Source organism: Notolepis coatsorum, assembly GCF_963971535.1.
Source record: "Notolepis coatsorum genome assembly, chromosome: 4".
In the NCBI taxonomy this organism is placed as follows: Eukaryota; Metazoa; Chordata; class Actinopteri; order Aulopiformes; family Paralepididae; genus Notolepis; species Notolepis coatsorum.
In genome coordinates this window covers 59,305,759-59,328,099 of record NC_140168.1, presented here as the reverse complement: position 1 = coordinate 59,328,099, position 22,341 = coordinate 59,305,759, and the positions used below count along the sequence as shown (strand labels likewise).

The 22,341-nt window shown below is 43.8% G+C and overlaps 1 protein-coding gene across 4 annotated transcripts in view; it reads left to right on the top strand.

The window, feature by feature from the left end:
* Positions 1-1,307: 1,307 nt before the first annotated feature.
* Positions 1,308-22,341, top strand: part of gmeb1 (glucocorticoid modulatory element binding protein 1) — a 45,930-nt gene continuing 24,896 nt past the window's right edge. For 3 of the 4 annotated variants that reach the window (XM_084312357.1, XM_084312355.1, XM_084312354.1), the window contains exons 1-4: positions 1,929-2,035; positions 14,603-14,726; positions 20,449-20,501; positions 20,626-20,747. In XM_084312357.1, the coding sequence (XP_084168483.1) occupies positions 1,999-2,035; positions 14,603-14,726; positions 20,449-20,501; positions 20,626-20,747 (336 nt within the window). In that variant the 5' untranslated portion in view covers positions 1,929-1,998. Of the gene's footprint in view, positions 1,378-1,928; positions 2,036-14,602; positions 14,727-20,448; positions 20,502-20,625; positions 20,748-22,341 lie in introns of those variants that run through there. The other variant, XM_084312356.1, reaches the window with a different exon arrangement.

The following is a 22,341-nucleotide window of genomic DNA, read 5'->3' as shown; positions in this document are numbered from 1 at the left end:
AAAGGCGCTAAAAACAAAATTACAAACATCACAAAACAAACTGGTCAGACTACTTACTCCTAGAACCCACCTCACCCCTGCCCACTTTGACAACCTAGGATGGCTTAGAGTAGACGACAGAGTACAGCTACTTGCAATGGGTCTGGTCTACAAGATACACTACACCACACAGGTACCCATGTACATGTCAAAATACTTCCCAAAGGTCAGTGAATACCACGACCACAACACCAGAGGGAGCTCCACAAATCATGTTAAACCCAGATTCGGCTCAAACAAGAGACTAAACACGTTTCGCAATTATGCCACATCAATGTGGAACGCCCTACCCACAGCTGTAAAGGAATGTGAATCACTACCCACTTTCAAAACCACTCTCAAAGAGCACCTACGGGAGGCTGCAATTCGAAACTGGCCCCTGTAAATGTCCTAACCCAACCCCCTCCAATGTACAGTAAATGTCCTAACCCAATAATACACGAGACCCTCTTCTTGGGACCAAGTAAGGTTTTCGCCGATAATCCAATGTACAGTTACCCCCACCCGCCTACCCAACCTCCAATGTACAGTTTCTTCGTCAAATGTGTATACTCTATTTTTTTTTACTCTTTTTGTATCACAAACTACTGTATTTGTAAATCTGGTATGTCATAAATGTATAGATGTAGCAGTAGGCCTACTGTCTATCTGTATGTCATGTATGTCATATGTTATGATGAATTGAAAATGGGGGACCCTGATGTAAACAAGACGAAAGACATTCTCTGGTCTGCATCCCCTTAACAATTGTGTGTATTGAGCCGTACTGTATTGTACCCATTCTGCAATCTGTTAATAACATTTTCAATCAATGGCATAGGGTGCTTCACCTATTAACGTTTCTCGCTATGGTTTGGTAGTCTCTTCTCGTGTTAGAATGGTGAGAACTGGAAATTATAATGACGTAGGCAGTAGGCTACTATCCACTGGTAGTGGTGGAGTTCTAAAAATCCAACATAACATTCATACAAATAAATACACCCAGAAGGGGTCATATTTAGATAAAGCTTGCGTGTCCACGATGTTACACATCACAAAAAACCACAATAAGCTGTGTGTATTTCTGATAACGGTTTGGACCGACATTTGTCAGTCAGTGTATTCCGAACATTTAATTCTGCCCAAACGACCTACATATGAAGTTACTGTTAAACAGGCTTGCAATTTCACAGTACATGTCTACAGGACACTAACTTTAATAGAAATAACTCCAGTGTGCCTTTGCTTTGCGAAACCAAGCGAGCAGCACTGTTTAGCAGGAAGTATAGGTTTCCACAAAGTGCGCATGCTCCGCAGTTTCCCCCAGAATGTAAGGGATGTGTTTCGCTTCATAAAACGGTAAGGAGACATCATTTGACATCTACACCATTACAAGCGCGGTTTGGCTAAGGCATATAATCTGCTTTTGTAAATATGAATGCGCGTTTTAAGGGTGGGCGTTAGGATTTTTCTGTTGTTATTGAACACAGCAGGCTCTGTCAGAATGGCGGCCGCGGCAGAGCGCCGTCGCCGCGCTGCTGTTGTTCGCTGTACGTGCCGCCGCGCAGGGAGACGTCAGTTTGAGGGGGAGCGGAGACACAAACATGCACACCGTCGTCTACGAAGGGACGCACGGTTCATAGGCAAGTGGCACGTAGCCGTCACGTTGTAAATACAAAGGCTTTTGCCAGTCGACGTAGTTAGCAGGTATATAGCTAACCATCTCCTCCAGCCGGACTCGTATTCATCTACGCCCTGTGGCGTTGGCTCTGCTAATGGCTGCTACCGTGATGAAGCCCAGTCGGTCCAACTCCTGTGAGAGGCAGCCGGCTGCCCGGTGTGTTTCATACCGGTTCGCATGGCTAACTTCTTTGGGTAAACTTCAGAATCTGTGTGTCACTGCGGAGGAAGCAGAGCCGCCGGACAGGGTTCATAAGACCGTCTTGAGAAGGCTCTCTCTCCCCAAATCGGCGACATCACATGCCCGCCTCCAGCCGACTAAACCCAGCTTCACAGTGTGATTGGGCTTTCGGGAGAGAAAAAAAATCACAGAACCACCATTGCGTTTGTGCGTATATTTTGTTACATATGTATTTGCGGTAGCACATCACGATAACACATCCAGCCATAAATGTCAAGTATGTTGTGTATGTCATAAATGTCACTATGAATTGAAAATGGGGGACCCTGATGTAAACAAGACAAACGTCTTTATCTGGTCTGCATCCCCTTAACAATTGTGTGTATTGAGCTGTACTGTATTGTACCCATTCTGCAATCTGTTAAATAAAGTTTTCATTCATTAATCAATAATGTCTTGTCCATCCCACTCTAACTAACTGTGTGTATATCACTGGTTCGCAAACGTTTTGATTGATTGATTGAACATTTTATTAACAGATTGCAGAATGGGTACAATACAGTACAGCTCAATACATACAATTGTTAAGGGGATGCAGACCAGAGAAATACTTTCGTCTTGTTTACATCAGGGTCCCCCATTTTCAATTCATCATATTGAATATTTTCAGACCAAGGACCCCCAAATTGACACGTAACAGGCCAGGGACCCCTATCTGAGAAGATAATAATAATACACTTTATTTGTATAGCACCTTTCATACAAGAGTAGTGCTCAAAGTGCTTCACAGCAGTAAGAAAAAAAGACGGGCATAAAATGAGCACACAATTGGCATATCAAGAGCAATGCATAAAGTCCATACATAAAATAAGAAAGAAAAAATAGACAAAGGTAGGGCATAGAACATTAAATCACATTGTTTTTCATATTAGGATCTAACATGACATCTTAATATGTTGTTCTATGTACTGTTTTGACACCAAGAGAAGCCCTTGAGCCCACACCCCTCAATGAGATATACCCCAGCCGAAAGCCTGGGTGTGGTTTGGGTACTCCGAAACTATCACTCTTCTATCCGGAGTACTAAAATAGAATAGTCGGAGTAAAATAGTTAGACAGTAAAATAGAATAGATATACAATTAGTATAAAATATATTGCAGCAAAATAGACAAGGTCCTCTTTGTTTACGGTTTGATTATCACTGATACACATAATATAGACATATTTTAAAATAGACAGTAATAAAAGAGTAAAATAGAATAGACAGAGTAGCTTTTTTTTAGAATAGCCTATTGATTGATTGATCATTTTATTAACAGATTGCAGAATGGGTACAATACAGTATGGCTCAATACACACAATTGTTAACACTTTGGCTGCCATGGGTTAAATTCATTATCAACCGTAGGTTGCCAGCGCTATTTGTCTATGGAGAAAGTCCCCTTCTTTGCAGGGCTATAACTTTTTAAATTCTATTGCTACATTGCCATTATTAGGGCCCATTCAAAGTCCTATATGTATTGTTCATTGTGTAGCAACGTTAAACTTTTTCATTCACATATTCATAGTAAAGTATGGTCTAATGTATAAGTATGTTTTCATCTCTTTCTGCAGCTTTCTCCAGAACGTGATATATAGCCCCAAATGCATTATATTGATGATGAAATACAGTTTGATGGCAATCGGCGCGATATAAAAAATTCCAACTGGACATGGTTCTAGAAGTTACTACACGTCATCTGATGTTGACCGGATGGCCGAGGGGGCATTTATAATTCCGTGGGCAGCGTTATACCATTCATCTAATGTGGGTCATATGTTCATCAGATCAGTTAGTATAGAAGACATTGAAAAATAACGCTGAATCTTACCGTATCTTCCTCGCGCCGTTGGGCGATGAGCGTGGAGTATACATTTTCCTATTATGGGATATATTTTTACCGGGTCCATCTCCAGCTTGTATAATGGTATATACGTCCAAATCATGTTGTTTATCGAGTTATTGCCAATCGATCACCGTGTAGCGTGACGAGCCAGAGTCACATGAACTATAGCGAGCGCCCGGAAGTACTACCGGCAACTCTCATGGTTAACGGTAGAGAATAGGCTGGTTTTCAACACTGTTAAATTTTTCAGGAACACTGTCTTTTCGTCTCAACCTGTTTTCTTATACAAACAAATTGTCAGATGCAGTCAGGTTCATTCTTATTTTACTAGGTCAGCTGATGATGGACAGATTATGTTACCACGTCCAAAATCAAATGCTTTAAAGAGGACTGTTGTTTATCGTGCCATCAATCATTGGAATAACTGCCCACTGAACATAAGTAAATTGAATAGTAAAGTGTCTTTCAAATACCACCTGAGAATGCACTACTTAAATATGTGAGCAAAATATTCTGATGTTGATAATGATGTCTACAATGTTTTACTGTTTTTAGACAATGTTACAATGTTTTTAGATAATGATGTCTACAATGTTTTACTGTTTTTAGATTATCATTGTTAATTGTGATTGTCATATGTATCTTATGTTGTTATGTTTTGTGTTTTGTGTTGTCTTTCTATGTGGACCCCAGGAAGACTAGCTCGCCACTTAGGTGACAGCTAATGGGGATCCTTTTTAAACAATAAACTACGGTCGTCATGACAACCTCTATTCAACATCCTGTTTGGCGATTGCGCCGATCGGCCACCAGATGGCGCTCCTGAACCGCCAGAGAGCTCAGTGGGTCCTGCTGGTGGATCTCAGGCCAGCGGAGGGGGAAAATGAATCCGATCGCAGATTTTTGAAATATTGATATAAGGACGCTGTACAGCGTCCCCCGGCACCTTTAGCATGGCCAGCAAAGACGTGAAAAGACGTGTCCCGGCACTCAAAGTGTTAAGGGGATGCAGACCAGAGAAAGACTTTCGTCTTGTTTACATCAGGGTCCCTCATTTTCAATTCATAATGACATTTTTTTTTTTTTTGATCAAATTTTTTTTTATTATTAATTACATGAAACAGGACAACACAATAACCACAGTAACAAAAAACATAACTTTCACAGGAGAATAACAAACAATAATAATACAGAATAATAAATTATAAAGACAAAAAGAAAAAGAAACAGCGTCCAACCTATCAAATATAGATGGCTACTTCAATAACAAAAAGGGTCTTCAAAACATGGCAACCTTTCCCCACCTTTACAAAGTGGAGTGACTTAAAAGATTGTTTATGAGAGTGTTGCCGCAGATTTACTGTAGATAGCCTAGGTCCCTTACACATGTTCAAGACTGCCAAACTTGCAGAAGGTAAAGTGTAAGAAGAAAGAAATTCTTCCTCCAAGTTGGTTGACAGGTCAATCAGTCTGTCAATATTAGTCTCTTGGGGAGATGGCATGTGAGTTGACATATAGCGCAGAATAGCTAAATACCAACCCCCCCTAAAATCCCCCCAGTCAAAGTTAAGAAGGACAAGACAAAAACCAAGACAGACAAGACATTTCCTCCTCCCCCTCCCCAGAGACCGCCGGACCCCCCCGATCAAGCGCCCCAACCCCGCTCAGCCGCACACTGCGGTCTTTACCTTCTCAGCTGCTGCGAACCACAGGTCAATTCCAGCCTGCCCTACCCCGATCATCCGGGCCGTGGATATCTCAAGATAAATCACATCCAATAGAGTTAGGGACCAGTTAATCATTGTAAGCTTCTCAGGCTCCTTCCATCTCATTGCTATTAGCTTCTTCGCTGCTGTGACGCCCGCTAGGACAACCCTTTTCAGTTGTACGGACGCGGGTAGTGTCGTTATATCGTTCAGGAGTAGCGTAACAGCTGTGAATGGGATAGTTAAGCCACACAGATCTGAAAGTTTGTCCGTTATTGACCTCCAGAAGCGGGCCACTGGTGGGCAATCCCAATACATATGCATATAAGTGCCAGTGGCCTTTTGAGAGCACAAAGTGCACCGAGAGTCGGTTATCAGTCCCATAGCAAATAGCTTCCTAGGTGTAAGATAGGTCCTATGAATATAATTAAAATTAATTTGCTGGTGATTGGGGTTGCGGGAAGATAATGCCACATTTGCCCAAACATCATCCCAGTCAAACTCGGGGTCCAACTCCGGTATATCCACACGCCAGATTGTATCCAATGATAAATTTTTATACGTGGATTGAATTAAGAGCGTATAAAAGTCGGAGACAAACCCTCTGGATGTCGTCCTGTCCACTATGAGCCTGAGGAAGGGGTGTGGGTGCAAGGCTTGAGCCCACGGTACGCCATGCGCCCTCAGTGCTGACCTTAGTTGAAGGTAAAGAAAGAAGGACTCGCCGGGTAGATCATAAAATTCTCTTAAGTCCTGAAACGCACGGAGGCCGTTCTTATCATAAATATCCTCCAGAGTATGCACTCCCCTCCTTTGCCATTGAGGAATATTAACCGGCTTGTGTCCAACAAGTAATTGCTGGTTATTAAAAATTGGAGAGTCCAGGTGCCAAGGGCATTTAACCCCACACGACCTCTGTACATTACGCCACGTTTGGATCACGTGAGTTATGATCGGTCCGTACCTCAGCCGGCATTTCGCAATAGAGACAGTGGAGTACACTACATCCTGTAATCTTAGCGGAGACACCGCCGCCGCTTCTAAGGAGCGCCACGATACAGCCTCTACAGGGTCTAGCCAGCACATCAAAGGTCTCAGTGAAAAGGACCAGAAATACAGTTTAAAATCAGGGATTGCGAGGCCCCCATCTTGTTTCCTACGTTGAGTAGTAGCCCTTTTGATTCTCGGGCGTTTGTTATTCCAGACAAACTTAGATACCATCGATTGTACCTTGCGCCAGTGGTCTATTGGAGGGGGCAGGGGGAGCATTGAGCTAATAAAATTTATCCTAGGCAGGATGTTCATTTTGATTATGGAAGCCCGGGCTTGTAAGGAGTTAGGAAGGGACGACCACCTGTCTAGATCCTGGCGTATTTTATCATAAGTACCCGTGAAGTTGTACTTAGTAGTTTGGTTCAGCGTGGGGAATATCTCTATGCCCAGGTATTTGAAATGTTCTACTATGGGGATATCAGCTGGTAGTCGTACCGCCTTGGCCAGTTCATTAAGAGGTAGGCAGGCTGATTTGTTCCAGTTAATCTTAAAACCTGACAATTTACCAAAGTCGTCGATTATCCTCAATAATTTTGTGGCCGACCGGGAGGGGTCGTCCATGAAAATCAGCAGGTCATCCGCATAGAGAGCAATTTTGTGTGGAGTATTGTTGACCATTATGGGGACGATGTCCTCCGATTGCCTAATAAATTGGGCCAAAGGTTCGAGGGAAAGCGCGAACAGTCCCGGGCTCAGAGGGCAACCCTGTCTAGAAGATCTGGAGACTGGAAAGAGTGTGGAACAGTTTTTGCCTGTCAGTATCATCGCAGACGGCGAGGCATACAGGACTTTAATCATATGAATAAAACTCTTTCCAAGACCCATGACCTCAAGTACCTTCCACAGATATGACCACTCAAGTCTGTCAAACGCCTTCATGGCATCCAAAGACAGAACTGTGGATGGAGTTGTATTGTCTTTACTGTTATCGATTACATGCAACAGCCTCCTAAGATTATCTGCAGCCAGACGCCCCGGGATAAAACCAGTTTGATCGCAGTGTACCAATACAGACATAAATCTCTGCAGGCGACGGGCCAGCACCTTGGCAAACACCTTTAAATCGGCCCCGAGAAGACTCAAGGGTCTATAGCTACCACAATCATTGGGATCTTTGTCCTTTTTGAGAAGTAAAGAAATCAACGCCATATTGACATCTCTTGAGAACTCCCCTTGTTCGATAGCGTAATTGATCATATCGAGCATCAATGGACCCAGTTGGTCCCAGAAAGCTAAATACACTTCGGGTGGAATACCATCCCAGCCTGGCGCCTTACCCCTCTGCATTTCAACAATAGTCTCCCTCAATTCTACGAGAGTAATCGGTCTCCCCAGTTCCTTGGCCTCTTCCTCAGAAATGTGGGGTATCTCAAGCCCGCCAATGAACGATTCAAATCTAGAGTCATCCAGATTACCCTCTGAGCTATATAACTGTGAGTAAAACTCTTTAAAAGTGTCATTGATCTTTTTCGAATCAGTAGTGACTGCACCCTGGCTCGTCCTAATCGAGGGGATATCTGAGAAATGATCATTTGATCGTATTTTCATTGCCAATAGATGGCTAGGTCTGGAGCCGTGAAAATAGTAATTTTGTCTTGTCCTGTGTATCAAAAACTCAGACTGTTGTTTAAGTATGGAGTTTATTTCTTTTTTGACTATCTTACGTTGTGTGTTTAGTCGTTCATTATAGTCAGTTTGCAAGGATGCGTATAGGTCCGCATATAATGATTCCAGTCCTTCTAGCTTTTTTGACCGGGATTTTCGCAAATTGGAGGCAAATAGTGTGACATGACCCCTGATGAATCCTTTCAATGCGTTCCACAGGACCCTAGGGTCTTCTACTGTGCCAACGTTGATCTGCAAAAATTCAGCTAGTTTACTCCTGAACTCAGAACAGAAGTCATCGTTCTTTAGCAAGGTCGAATTAAAACGCCATCTGGGAGCTCTTGCGGAGAGCCTGCCAAAGGTTGCCGTAAGGAAAATCCCCTTGTGGTCTGAGAGAGCCAAGGGAACCAATGAGACATCGAAACTATCAAACATATTAGGGGACGCGAATGCATAGTCAATTCGAGAGAAGCTTTTGTGTCTGGCTGACAGGTGAGAGTAATCTCTGAGGGTGGGGTTGCATAAGCGCCAGAGGTCTGAGAGCCCCGTGTCTTTGGCCCACATCCTGAGGGCCTTAGAGGCCCGTTTCTGGTCGCTCGTTTCAGAGGGCCCAGACCTATCCATCTCCGCATCCCAGCACGCATTAAAATCGCCACCCACAATGAGAGCGTATCCATTAAGTTCCAACATATTCTTCGTGATTGTATTATAGAACGCTGAATCAAATGTGTTAGGAGCATACAATGCTATTATAGCCATCTTCCTATGCAAGAATTCAACTTTTGCTATAGTAATCCTTCCCTCCGTGTCCGACCATACATCCAAGATTTTGATATCAAGGTTACGTCTTGTAACTATGACTACTCCTTTCGTCTTATCATCGGCTGAGGATGCGGAGATAACGTGATATTGCCGATTTGCCAGTCTTGACACGTCACCTACCATTAAATGCGTCTCACTAAGGAGAGCAAGGTCAATATTTCTCCTCTTCAATAGCCAAAGGACACTGGCACGCTTGTGTGGGGCGTTAAGCCCTCCTGCGTTCCAAATTAAAATATTCAATTTAGCCATGGTCGAGCTTGTATAAGTGCGTAGAGAACATACCCGTGCAGCCAGGCTGAGTACAGAGGTGCCGATCCCGGCGGGCCCGGACGGTCAATCCCAGGAGTTCAGAGGAGGAACACTTACACATATATAAGACAACAGTACATAGAACACATAAAAATACCACCCCAGCTACAACCCCCCCTCCTTCTACTCTAAACCCTAACCCACCCGTCCTACTATAAGTTCCTCTATACCCACTCTCCAATCCCCACCCTATGCCCCACCCACTGAGGATGGTCATCTTCCTATCACTTCCCACTAGAGACATGGATCAATAAGACGCTTCCCACTCCCACCCCCCTCTAGATAAACCCCTGAGTAAACCCCCACTAGTCCAATAAACACAAATAATAATAAAATAAAATTCAATAAAGATATCGGTCGAAAACCACCTGAGCCCTGGCCCCAACATGAGAAAACCATAATGGTAAAAATAGCCATCATTAAATAATAACTCCGCATCAACCTGCAGCCCTCTATTTCGGGATCTGCGCTTCAACATCACATTGTTATAGCCCAAAAAGGTATAGGAAAATTCAATACAAAATTAAATTAAAGCATCCCAGCCGATAGTCTAAGGCAGGTTCGGGTCACAGGTTAATTGTGCAAAATTGTGTGAACAGTGTCAATTAAACAATGACAAAAAAAAGGAGGAAGGGAAAAAAAAGGGTTATGGTCAAAGTGCACCCCTTTAGCCGTCCCTCTGATCAGGCACAACGGCTGAAATGACCCAACCTATGTAAGATTAGAATTAAACACAATCATTCATTAATCAATCCGGGGATGGTAATAGGCAACACCTGACACCACCTGTCATCATACATTGTTTCAATAAAGATATCGGTCGGAGCAGTTAGTCCAAGATAGGATCGAATCACATTTAAATTGCTCATTCAAATGCCATTAAAACATATAGGAAAATTCAATACAAAATTAAATTAAAGCATCCCAGCCGATAGTCCAAGGCAGGTTCGGGTCACAGGTTAATTGCTCATTCAATTGCCCTTAAAACAGCGACACTAATTATTATATAATTACTCAGCATCAACCTGTAACCATCTACCCTGGAGTCTGCATATTAATGTATCAACGTTATAGCATAAGTGCCTCACGGAAAATTCAAAACAAAATTAAGGCTTGTCAGTAGTTAGTCCAAGGTAGAACCGGATCACATTTAAATCGCGCATATAGATGACATAAAAACAGCGACAGTAGGAAAGAAAAAAGAAGGGAAAGAGGGTGATGGCTAGAGTGCAAGCCATATAACCATATAGCCATTAAGTGCAAGCCATACCCGACCCAACCTGTTATCAAATATTGTTTATGCATATTCAACCGACCTTGGTATCTACTTTGGATCACCAAAGCTCAAAACAACCTGGATATAAAAATAAAAAGCATACCAGAAGTTAGTTAGGGACTCGGTCACTCTTGAACTGTGCAAACCAATGTCCCTTTGAACAGCAACAGCAACCAAAATACGTAACCATTAACGAATGTCTCAGCGCAGACCATAGTCGAAGCCCGCTGGCTAGCCCGAGGCTAGCGCGTAAGCTAGTGACGAATCCGGATAGCACGTTAGCCTACTATGTACATTGTTCAGCTAGCTCGTTAGCTTCCAAAGAGGCGATACACAAGTACGACCATGAGGTCAGCTTTAGCAAGTAACAGAAGTCATTGGGAAGCCCCGCTAGTTGGATGGGCAGAGGACAGTTAGCATGTCTGGGCATGACAGCAAGTGTTTGTGAATAGTCGACCTAATCAATGTATATAGGCCCAAACCGCCAAGTCACTCACCCTCCATAGATATCAAGCAACAGACTCGGGTGTCTTCGCGAGATATTCCTTCGCTTTAGCCAACGACCAAAACAAACGCTGACCACCGACCTTCTCCAACACAGATAGTTTCGCGGGAGCGAATAACGTGGGCCTCAGGCCTAGTCTCCATAGCTTAGTCAGGACCACCTTGTACTCGGCTCTCTGAGCTTGAACCTCCGGTGTAAAGTCCTCGAAAATGGCCACTTTGTGATCGCCAAACCTCAGAGTACCCCTTCTGGTACGAGCCGACCGCATGATGATTTCTCTCTGTTGGAGTCTGTTCAGCTTGACTATGATGGGCCTCGGTTCTTTGTTCACGCCGGGAGAAAACCTGCCCGCTCTGTAAGCCGACTCACAGATAGGAGGCGAGGGGAGGACGTCCGTCCCTAGTATCTTCTGCAGCAGTTCGGGCATGGTCTCAGAGAGACGGCCTTCACCGCTGGTCTCCGGTACTCCAACAATCCTGACGTTGTGGCGTCTATCCCGGGACTGCATCTCCTCCATCGCCGACTGTAGTTTGTTGACTTCAGCCTGCCTAGCCAGCAGGGCGGATTCAAGACCCGCCATCTTCTCACATTGTGATGATACCTCCGTCGTTAGCATGGCTAGTTCGTTAGCATTAGCCGATGAGGCAGCGTGAATCGTCTCCATCTTGTCTGTCAGCGGGACTACCGCCAGCCGTATTTCTTCTGATATCTCACGACGGAGGCTGATACAGAAATCCGCCAGCACTTGCTTCTGTGCTTCAGCGATGCGTGCCTCAGAGTCTGCGTGTACTTTCTTCTGTGCTTCAGCGATGCGTGTCTCAGATTCTGCGTGTAGCTTGGTCATGACCAAGAGCACAGCTTCGCTTAACTCCCCGACAGCGGGAGACGGTACGGCCATGCTCGGCGGTGTCGGTGTCGTGCCTAACTCTTTCATGGCTCTGGTTTCCACCCCCGCCATCGTAGAAAGTCGAAAAAAGTTGATGAATGTATACTAAACACGACGACCTAGCAAACAGATAAAAAACAAATAAAAATAAAATAAAGACTAATGGGGAGAAACGTATATTCAGCACGGTAGAAGGGAGCTCATGTGAAAACACGTCTACTCCATGATCGCTCAGCCAATTCATAATGACATTTATGACATACACAACATACAGATACAGACATATATCATGACATACATGACGTATACAGATATACAGTAGTTACATTTATGACATACAAGATAATAAGATATACAAATATACAGTACTTTTTAACTGAGATCCTAACAGAAAATATATATATTCGAGGGGGAGGAAACTGTACATTAGGAGGGGGTGGGGGGAGGTTGGACATATACGGGGGCCAGTTTCGAATTGCAGCCTCCCGTAGGTGCTCTTTGAGGGCGGTTTTGAAGGTGGGTAGGGATTCACATTATTTTACGGCTGTGGGTAGGGCGTTCCACATTGTTGTGGCATAATTGCGAAACGTGTTTAGTCCCTTGTTTGAGCCGAATCTGGATTGAACATGATTTGTGGAACTCCCTCTGGTGTTGTGGTCGTGGAATTCACTGACCTTTGGGAAGTATTTCGACATGTACATGGGTATCTTAGTGGTGGTGTAGTGTATCTTGTAGACCAGGCCCATTGCAAGCTGCATACTCTGTCATCTACTCTAAGCCATCCTAGGATGTCAAAATGAGCAGGGTGAGGTGGGTTTTATCCTCTTCCATTTAGTGCTTTGTAAGGAGGAGGACCCTGAAATCGATTCTAAATGTTACCAGAAGCCAGTGCTGCAGAGTAGCTAACACTGGACTGATGTGGTCTCTCCTCTTGGTTATAATTAATAGCTTAGCTGCAGAGTTTTGAATGAGTTGGAGTTGTTCTGTGTTTTCTTTCGGGAGGCCGGTAAGGAGTGCATTACAGTAGTCAAGTTGGCTTGAGAGTCAAGATTCAAGGGTTTTATGCATCACATACATACCAGGGCATACAGTGAAATGCGGTTGGCCATGCCCGCTTCGATTGTGCAATAAAACAATAGTAATAGTAATAATAATAAAAAGATAACTAGAATAGACATGGTAAAATAGACATGTTAATAAATCTGTTTTACCAAGGCATGGATCAGTTTTTCAGTGATTTATAAATGGTTGTACTTAGCTATGTTTCTAAGGTGGAAGAATTATGTTTTTGTCACCTTGTTAATAAGCTTAGGTCTGAGTCACTCTTATAACACCAAGACATGTAACTTCAGGTTTTATCCAAGGAGTAAGTTGCCCCATATTGCTCAGCAACATTTCTCTTTTTGTTATTGGGCCAACTAGTAGGATTTCAGTTTCGTCCTCTTTTAATTTTAGGAAGTTGTTGGTTAATAGCTGTGGGATCATTTGGTTCAGCAGAGAATATGTACAATTGTGTTTGTGTGTCATCTATTCTGCGTAGCTATGGAAACATACATTGTGTTTTCTAATGATGTCCCCAAAAGCATGTAGCCTATAGTGAGAATAATAATGGACCAAGGCATCTCCCTTGTGGAACTCCGAAGTAGGTGTCATGTTTCTCAGAAGCATGATCTCCAAGCCTGATGTAATATTTACTCCCTTTGATATATGTTCTGAACCAGTTTAATACATAGTCAGAAAGACCAACTAACTTTTCTAGACAATTTATTAGGATATCATGGTCAATCGTGTGGAACGCTGTGCTTAGATCTAATAAGATGAGAATTGAGACTTTATTAGCATCGGAGTTTAGTCTGAGGTCACTAATTATTTTAGTAAGAGCAGTTTCAGTGCTGTGGTGTGGTCTGAAACCTGATTGAAATTCTTCCCTGATGTTGTTTTCTTTGAGAAAAGAATTTATTTGTATTGAGAATTCTTTTTCAAGTATCTTGCTGATGAATGGAAAGTTGGATATCATTATCGGTCTATAGTTGGTCAGTACATTACTGTCTACTGTAGGGCTGTCTTAAATACTTCGAAGCTTCGTTCGATGGGCATGGGATTCGAATATGAAAATAAAATTTGATTATTAAAAAGAAAAAAGAAATAAATAAAATTATAATTTTTTTTTCTTTTTTTGTTGTTGTGCAAAATCAACTCTGCCTCTCTTTGTTAACTACAACAAGCAACGCTGTTTGTTATTTAAGATGAGGTCGGACTCGGCACTGACAGATTTGTGTTCATCAGTAGATAGTAAATTATAACACTACCTTATGCATACTGCACCTTATGTGACACTGTGAATAATGTGAATATTTCTTCAGCTAGTCAGATAGTAAATTATATTGACCATATTGACCAAATTGTTTACACTGCCTGTGTTGTTTTTACTACCTGTACACTGTGTTGTTGTGATGCCTGTGATGCCATGATGCCTGAATTTCCCCAAGGGGATCAATAAAGGAATATCTTATCTTATCTTATATCTTATTGTGCTGCTTTTATAAAGCCTCAAATGACGGCTTAAGCCTTATAGGGGTGGGAATCACCAGAGATCTCGCGATACGATACTATCGCGATACTTGAGCCCTCGATATATCGCGAATATTGTGATAGTTTTTTATCTGCTCCACAGTGATGGCGAATGCTGAAGAGATGACTGTGTCCATGGGGGAGGTGGTGATGGTCAAGGACGAGGGCGACCCCGATGACCCCACAAAGACCCAAGTCATTCTGCAGCTCCAGCCCATCACGCCAGGGTAGGTAAACAGATGGCCTAATCCACATGGTAGATTTGGCTAACTTGGCATTCAAGCTGGTAGGCTAAAATATTTCATTACACTTCAGGTCTAGGGAGTCTTTGTGTAATCCATGCATGTGTTTCCTATAGGTTATGAGGTAGGACGATGCAGCAATATACAGTATCGGCGGACAACAAGTATACAAAAAAAAAAAAAAAGCACAATAGTAGTAGGTTTGCCAAAATGCGATAGTCGATCCAGAATGAATAATATATAATATAATAATAATAATGCAGGTCCTGTCGCAGAGGTCTTTAATTGGCATACAACGACACTCAATGTTTTAGCAGCACACGGGTTAGTTAGCTTAGCAGCACACAGACACCGGAACACACACGCATGCATTGTCTTTAGGATCGCAGATGCGATACTCCTCTGCGCTTAACCCATCCCGTCGTCCTTCCCCCCCAAGGGCAGCCGGGAGCAGACGAGGGCTGTGGCGTGAGCCACGCCCGGGGACCATCCAAGTGCTCCTGCCCGTCTTCGTCATGGACGCGACAGCGTTAGCGATCTGTTGTTGTGCATGTTTTTCCATTGGGTTTCTCTTATCGGGGGGGGGGGGACGACCCTTGCGAGCACAGGGACAACATACTCCACACAGAAAGGCCTGGGAGGCGGCCGGGTAGCACAGCGGACTAAGCGTCTGTCTGCCACTGCAGAGACACTGGTATCGAATCCGGCTGTCAGCAGTGCCTCCGGCTTGGCCGGTCGTCGTACTGACTAAATTGGCAGTCAGCGGGAGGGAAGCCGGTGGGTGGTAATCTGGTCGTTGTAAACAGCGACTCCTACAGGTCGGTCAGGGCGCCTGCACAGCGAGGGAGGGAAATGGTGAAGGTAGTGTGACCTCCCACTAGGGCTGGGCGATATGGCCAAAAACGTTATCGCGATAAAATTATAAAATTATTTTCATATAACTCGATATCGATAATTATCGTCGATATAATGTCTGTCAAGTTTAATTAACTTCTTATGCCCGGCGCCGATGGACGGGCTATTAATAGACTTGTTTTGCTGCTGCGAATGTCTCGAGTTGATGTCGTCATCAGTCCGCGCACGTTAGCAGTTAGCCAGAGCAAGCGGTGTATTCCATGACAATGTACTAAATATGACCCTAAAATACTCTGTTCCGCCCCAATACATTGCAACGACGTCCACCGCATACCCCACGCTACTATAACCGTGGCCTCAGAATTCACGCCACACACCCACTCGGCACGTAAACTATAAAATAGCGCTGTGCAAGCTAATTATCCTAGCCAGCCTTGTTTCCAATGCACTAAATATGACCCTAAAATACTCTGTTCCGCCCCAATACATTGCAACGACGTCCACCGTATACCCCACACTACTATAACCGTGGCCTCAGAATTCACGCCACACACCCACTCGGCACGTAAACTATAAAATAGCGCCGTGCAAGCTAATTATCCTAGCCAGCCTTGTTTCCAATGCACTAAATATGACCCTAAAATACTCTGTTCCGCCCCAATACATTGCAACGACGTCCACCATATACCCCACACTACTATAACCGTGGCCTCAGAATTCACGCCCAACACACCCACTCGGCACGTAAACTATAAAATAGCGCTGTGCAAGCTAATTATCCTAGCCAGCCTTGTTTCCAATGCACTAAATATGACCCTAAAATACTCTGTTCCGCCCCAATACATTGCAACGACGTCCACCGTATACCCCACACTACTATAACCGTGGCCTCAGAATTCACGCCACACACCCACTCGGCACGTAAACTATAAAATAGCGCCGTGCAAGCAAATTATCCTAGCCAGCCTTGTTTACTACTTGAGTCCTACCTCTCTACCGGGTCTCCTTCCGCTGTTGGCCATCTCCTTCACTGATTGGTTGTTAGTGCGTGTGCTCATATCCAAGCTTGGAAAATCGATATATCGAAACTTTGCGACCACGTTTCATGTTTATTTCGAGGAAATAATTTATCGCGATAGTTATTGTTATCGTTTTATCGCCCAGCCCTACCTCCCACGCGTTACACTTCACCAATGAGAGTCCGCGCTGTCAGGTGAAAAGAGGCTGCTGGCTGTCTCCTATGTATCGGAGGAAGCATGTGATATACTTCAGGGCTCCCTAGACCGACCAGTGGGGGGCACATGCGCGTAACGACCAGGAAGGGGACGGGGGAATTGGCATAACGACTAAATTGGGATGGGAGGAAAATACAGAAAAATAGGAGGAGAAAAAGTGGATTTTTTTTAAAGGCCTGGGAGATCACCCACCTGGGTACCTGGCATCGTGGAAACCTGGTCCCCAAGCGGGAATCAAACCCTGGACCTTCTTGCTGTGAGGCGACAGTGTTAACCACTACACCACCATGCCGCCATGAATGGGGGTTTTGCCATACGTTTTCAAAAAAATATTGAAACAAGTGTGAATCTGTGATAGCTGCGACCGCGTACATGCATGCATCCACACATGCATGTATTCACACACACACAAACACTTGACCTCCATGGCAAATTTCAGCCTCTGAGGGTGAAAACTGGCCGCTAGAGGGGTGGGGACACCTTTGTGCACCAACCAACCAACAGTGTGAGCTACTGGTCGCAGCTAAAATGTTAGCATGAAATGTTCCACCAAATCCACAATTTGGTTGGATTTTCGAAATATTCTAGAATTCTTCGACAGTTCAACTATTGTTATTATATCAGTCTTGATTTGTAAAGAAAGACACCAGTTTCTAAAAAAAACAGCAACACTAAATAGCATCATAGCGAGTTAGAAAAACTGGATTTTCTATTTCCCAATATTCATTGATGTGCTGGCCTAACCTTGCACGGCAGCTGGCTTCGTTAGATTATGCCAGAATCACGACAAAGATACTCTGCCAAGTGTTTTTCTTAAAGTGCCGGCCCTATTCCAAACAGTTACAAAGGACGACATCGTAGATGGTTCTCATAACAGAGCATCTGACGGGTGAGATTAGTTATGGCAACCTGTTTTTTTTTATCAATGACACAAATGTTGTTGGAAGTTGTTTTCACAAGTCACAAAGGAACCAAACCGCTTCCATACCGCTGACTGGACAGAGGCAGGTCAGCAGTATGTATGTTCTCCCTGTATTCACATGGGTTTCCATCAAGATCTCCAGTCCCCCCCCCCACACACCACAAAACACATGCATGCTAGGTACATACTCCTGCCATTGACCTTGGTTGGCACTGGCATTAGAGTTGGAGGAAATATTCCTGGGATATGTGAATGTACTTGGCAGATAGATTCTAATTCTAACATTGGTTTACTATGCTATTAGCTAACATTCTGCACTGTAGCCTGTAGTGCTCTTTCTTTTTACATTCTGAGTCATAAAAGTTGGAACACACACACTAACTCGCTAAAAGTAGTTGGCCAAATATAATGTAACCCAGAAACAAGTTCAAGTTTTGTTTTACTTGTCACATATAAGGTGCATTACAGTGAAATGCTTGCTTCTGTATGAGCCTCCAGAAATTGTGCTTCATACAGTAAAAACAATTTTACAATTTGACTATTACAAATGTACAATTTTGTTCCTCACATTCTCACATTCACACACCGATGGTGGAGGCAACCATGCAAGGTGCTAACCTGCTCATCAGGAGCAATTAGGGGTTAAGTGTCTTGCTCAAGGACACTTCAACACACTGCCCGGGAGGAGCGGGAATCGAAGCGGGAACTAGGCTTGGGGGGTACCACTTTTTTCATACCGTTATACCTTGATTACCTAATACCCCGGTATACGGTATATGACGGTATGACTTTCATTATCATCAGCGGGGGGAGGGGGGGGGGGGGGGGGCAACCCGTGTTACCAAGTAAACAAATCACGGAGATGGCCAGTTCGCCCACAGCATCCTAGTGCTAACGTTAAGCTCTCAGAATGGTAGCAGTTCTCCCGCAGCATCCTAGTGCTAACGTTAAGCTCTCAGAATGGTAGCAGTTCGCCCGCAGCATCCTAGTGCTAACGTTAAGCTCTCAGAATGGTAGCAGTTCTCCCGCAGCATCCTAGTGCTAACGTTAAGCTCTCAGAATGGTAGCAGTTCTCCCGCAGCATCCTAGTGCTAACGTTAAGCTCTCAGAATGGTAGCAGTTCGCCCGCAGCATCCTACACACAACAACAGCACACACTCTCGTTACCACAACGCTTTACGGTATTTTCACAGCACTGTCGCAACATTACCGTAAAGCGTGAACACCGTTGTGATCATACACAATAACAGTTAGCTCTCAGAATAGCCAGTTAGCCCGCAGCACCAGCAACAGTAAGCGTGTCTCATTTAATTTCACCCACTGAAGCGGGGTTCCCCTCCTCCTCCTCCTCCTCCTCCTCCTCCTCCTCCTCCTCCTCCTGTGTGTAGACAACCAGCTCTGCATGGCTCGCTCCACTAGTGAGGACTGGTCTCGCCCTCTGCTGGCGCGTGTGTGCACTACAACAAAACTCCGTTTAGACGGTATTGATTTTCAATACCGTCGGGATTTCTAAATACCCAGGTATACCGTAATACTGTCATACTGCCCAAGCCTAGCGGGAACCTTACCAGACGACTGCGCTTTACCTCCTGAGCCACTGTCACCCTCTAATGAGTCTATATATAGGAAAACACTGCAGTTTATTTAGTATGTTATCATAGTAGGGATGCCCGGATCGATCGGCCACCGATTGTTATCGGTCGATAATCAGTATAAATATGCGATCGGTGATCGGTGATAATGCTTTATTTTCGCAGATCGTCAAAACCGATAGAAAAACATGATCCAATTCTGAGCGGAGATCTCACTCGCTGAGTTCTGTCTCAGACACACGAAGAGAGCAGCGGCGTCTGCTCCTCCTCCTCCTCCAGCCCCTCCCGCACCCGTGTACTGTAAACACTAGTATAGTCTAGTCTAGTGGGACACTGGGACCTCCGTGAGCTAACGTTAGCTACCGTTACAAAATGTCAACTATTTTGTCAACTATTCACTTTTAGTTTAATACATGATGAGGCATTGTCTAGCCGGCTAGCTACTGATAGCTCCTGATATCAACAAATGCTCCAGCAAGTCTAGTAGTGCATGATAGCCCACGCTAGCTCACGTTAGCTCACGTTAGCTCACGTTAGCTCACTGTTCAAAACGAAACGTCCCATTAAACTAAATAGTTCACTGAGGCGTTGTCTTAACGTTATATAGCCGGCTAGCAGTAGCTACAGATAGCTCCTGATATCAATGTCTTATAACACTGATTCGATGCGTATTCGAGCTGAGGGCATGTTGAATGTGATCAATAGGGTCCAGCTGCAGCTCCGGAGAGGCTACTCGAGTACACACACAGTGGAGCTGTTTGCAGATAGCGAGCATTTTGACTTGTTGCGTGGTGGCGATGTCTCGCAGATAATACAACTATAAGTATGATTATATAATATATATATTTTATTAAAAAAAAATGTATATAAAATAATTTTATTTATTTTTTTAATAAAAAATGATCGATATCGGATCGGTTTCGGCCGATATGGCTCAAGACGATCGGTGATCGGTATCGGTGGCAAAAAACGTGATCGGGGCATCCCTATCATAGCATCACCACCTTTTTTGGTAAAGAACTGGGCCATCGTTTTTAAATGAACAGGTTTGAGAAGTTTTTCAGTTGTGAAAATGGATGTGCTTTACTGCCTTTCTCCTTCAGGGATGAGTCGGTGGAAACGGATGCATCTATCATGACTGTTGAAGCACATTCAGGTAAGAAACACAACCCTTTGGTGGAAAAACCAAGTTCTCTGTTTTTCCACCAATATAGCATCTGATATTTTCCCTCTGCTGCCCACATTCCAAATGTTTACTGTGTGTCTTTTCATCCCTGTAGAAGAAACAACAGTGGAGGGGGAGGAGCTTGAGCTCGGCTGTCCAATCACATGTGGCGAGAGCAAAGCTTTGCTGCTAGTCAAGAAATTTCTGTGCCCTGGAATCAATGTCAAATGTGTGAAGGTGTGTTTTGTATAATGCAATTTTTTTATGCTCCAGGTACAAGAACGGCTTACATCAGTTTTCTGCTGTTTAATGTGATAGTGTACTATGATATAACACTTTTAACAAGCATTATCCTCATACGGTATGTATTGTGTTGTGACCTAATCTGTAGCTCTATTGCAGGATACTGTAAATTAGCTTTTTGAGGCTTATTCAAACTATGAGGCCAATCTCTTTTCTGGGATTTATTCAGAATTATTCAGAATTTGGCATTGCTAGTCATAGCATTCCATCATCACAGACGCCTTGGTCGCTGGTTGTTATCAACGAGCAACTAATTGACAGCAGTGGCATTACACCTGATTGATTGCACATCACGAGAATACTATGAATTTGTCCAAAGAATTATGTACCTTTTTAGAATATTGATGAACAGTCTAATCGAAGCAATTGCTTACGACCAGCAAGTGTTTTAGTAGTAGTTAAGAAAATAAGGAGATTTGGGAGCGGCTGGGTAGTGTAGAGGTCTAAGCATTCTCCTACCACCACAGAGAGAGAGAGCCTACCTCCGGCTTGGTCATTAGCCCTGTTGTGGAATATTTTAAATGGGTCAAGACAGTGAACCGTAGACATTCAGATGAGTCAAATTGTATATACAAATAGAACCTAGTTTATTTCTGTTTCTGTGGCCACAGAAAGTATCCTCAGTTTACAATCAGAGACAAGTTAATATGAGTGTCTGACCAGAAAGCGAGAGAGAGCTCTGGTCATACTTACAATAAATACATAGTTTGACATGACGTTAAAAAGATGACAAATTAATAACAGATATGACAAGAAAGGTAAACAAAGGGGTTTTGTCGTATCTGTCACAAGATTGATATGAAGACAACAAGAAAAAAGAACAAGATGTGATTTACTTGGACATGTCATATCTAAGGGCCCTTTCTCACTCACTGCTCTGTGTCGAATCAGACCCGGCTCGCATCAGAAAAGGGTGTGTCTGTCTGAGTGAGAACGCTGTCCCCCGTCCCCGCCCCCCGCTGATTCGTCCCCGGGGGCGCTGAACCTGGACCAATGAAATAGGTGGTCTCAGGTGCGCACTAGTGGGGGCGGTTAGGCCTGGCAATTTTGTTTGCCATTGCTATGTCTATACATTGTTCGGATGCATTTATTTCTATTAGACCAGTGGTGCCCAACCAGTCGGCCGTGGTCGACCAGTAGATCAATGACATGCAATATAATTGCCACAAGCGATGGGATAATGTTAGCTTCTGAACAGGCTAGCTAACTAGCGTTAGCCGTTAGCCATTGCTGTATACTATACTTTCTTGTTCGAATGCATTTATTTCTATTAGACCAGTGGTGCCCAACCAGTCGGCCGTGGTCGACCAGTAGATCAATGACATTCAATATAATGCATATAATTGATGCAGCAATGTTACTAGTAAAGGCTAAGATAACTAGCGTTTAGCCGTTAGCTTAGCGCTATCGTTAAAACGCTCAAAAGCGGACTCTACAACACCATCCATTCGTGATAAAATGGGGTGGGTTATATTGACAAGGCTTGACAACAGAGGTTCAAATATAACTTCATATTTATTAGTTATTT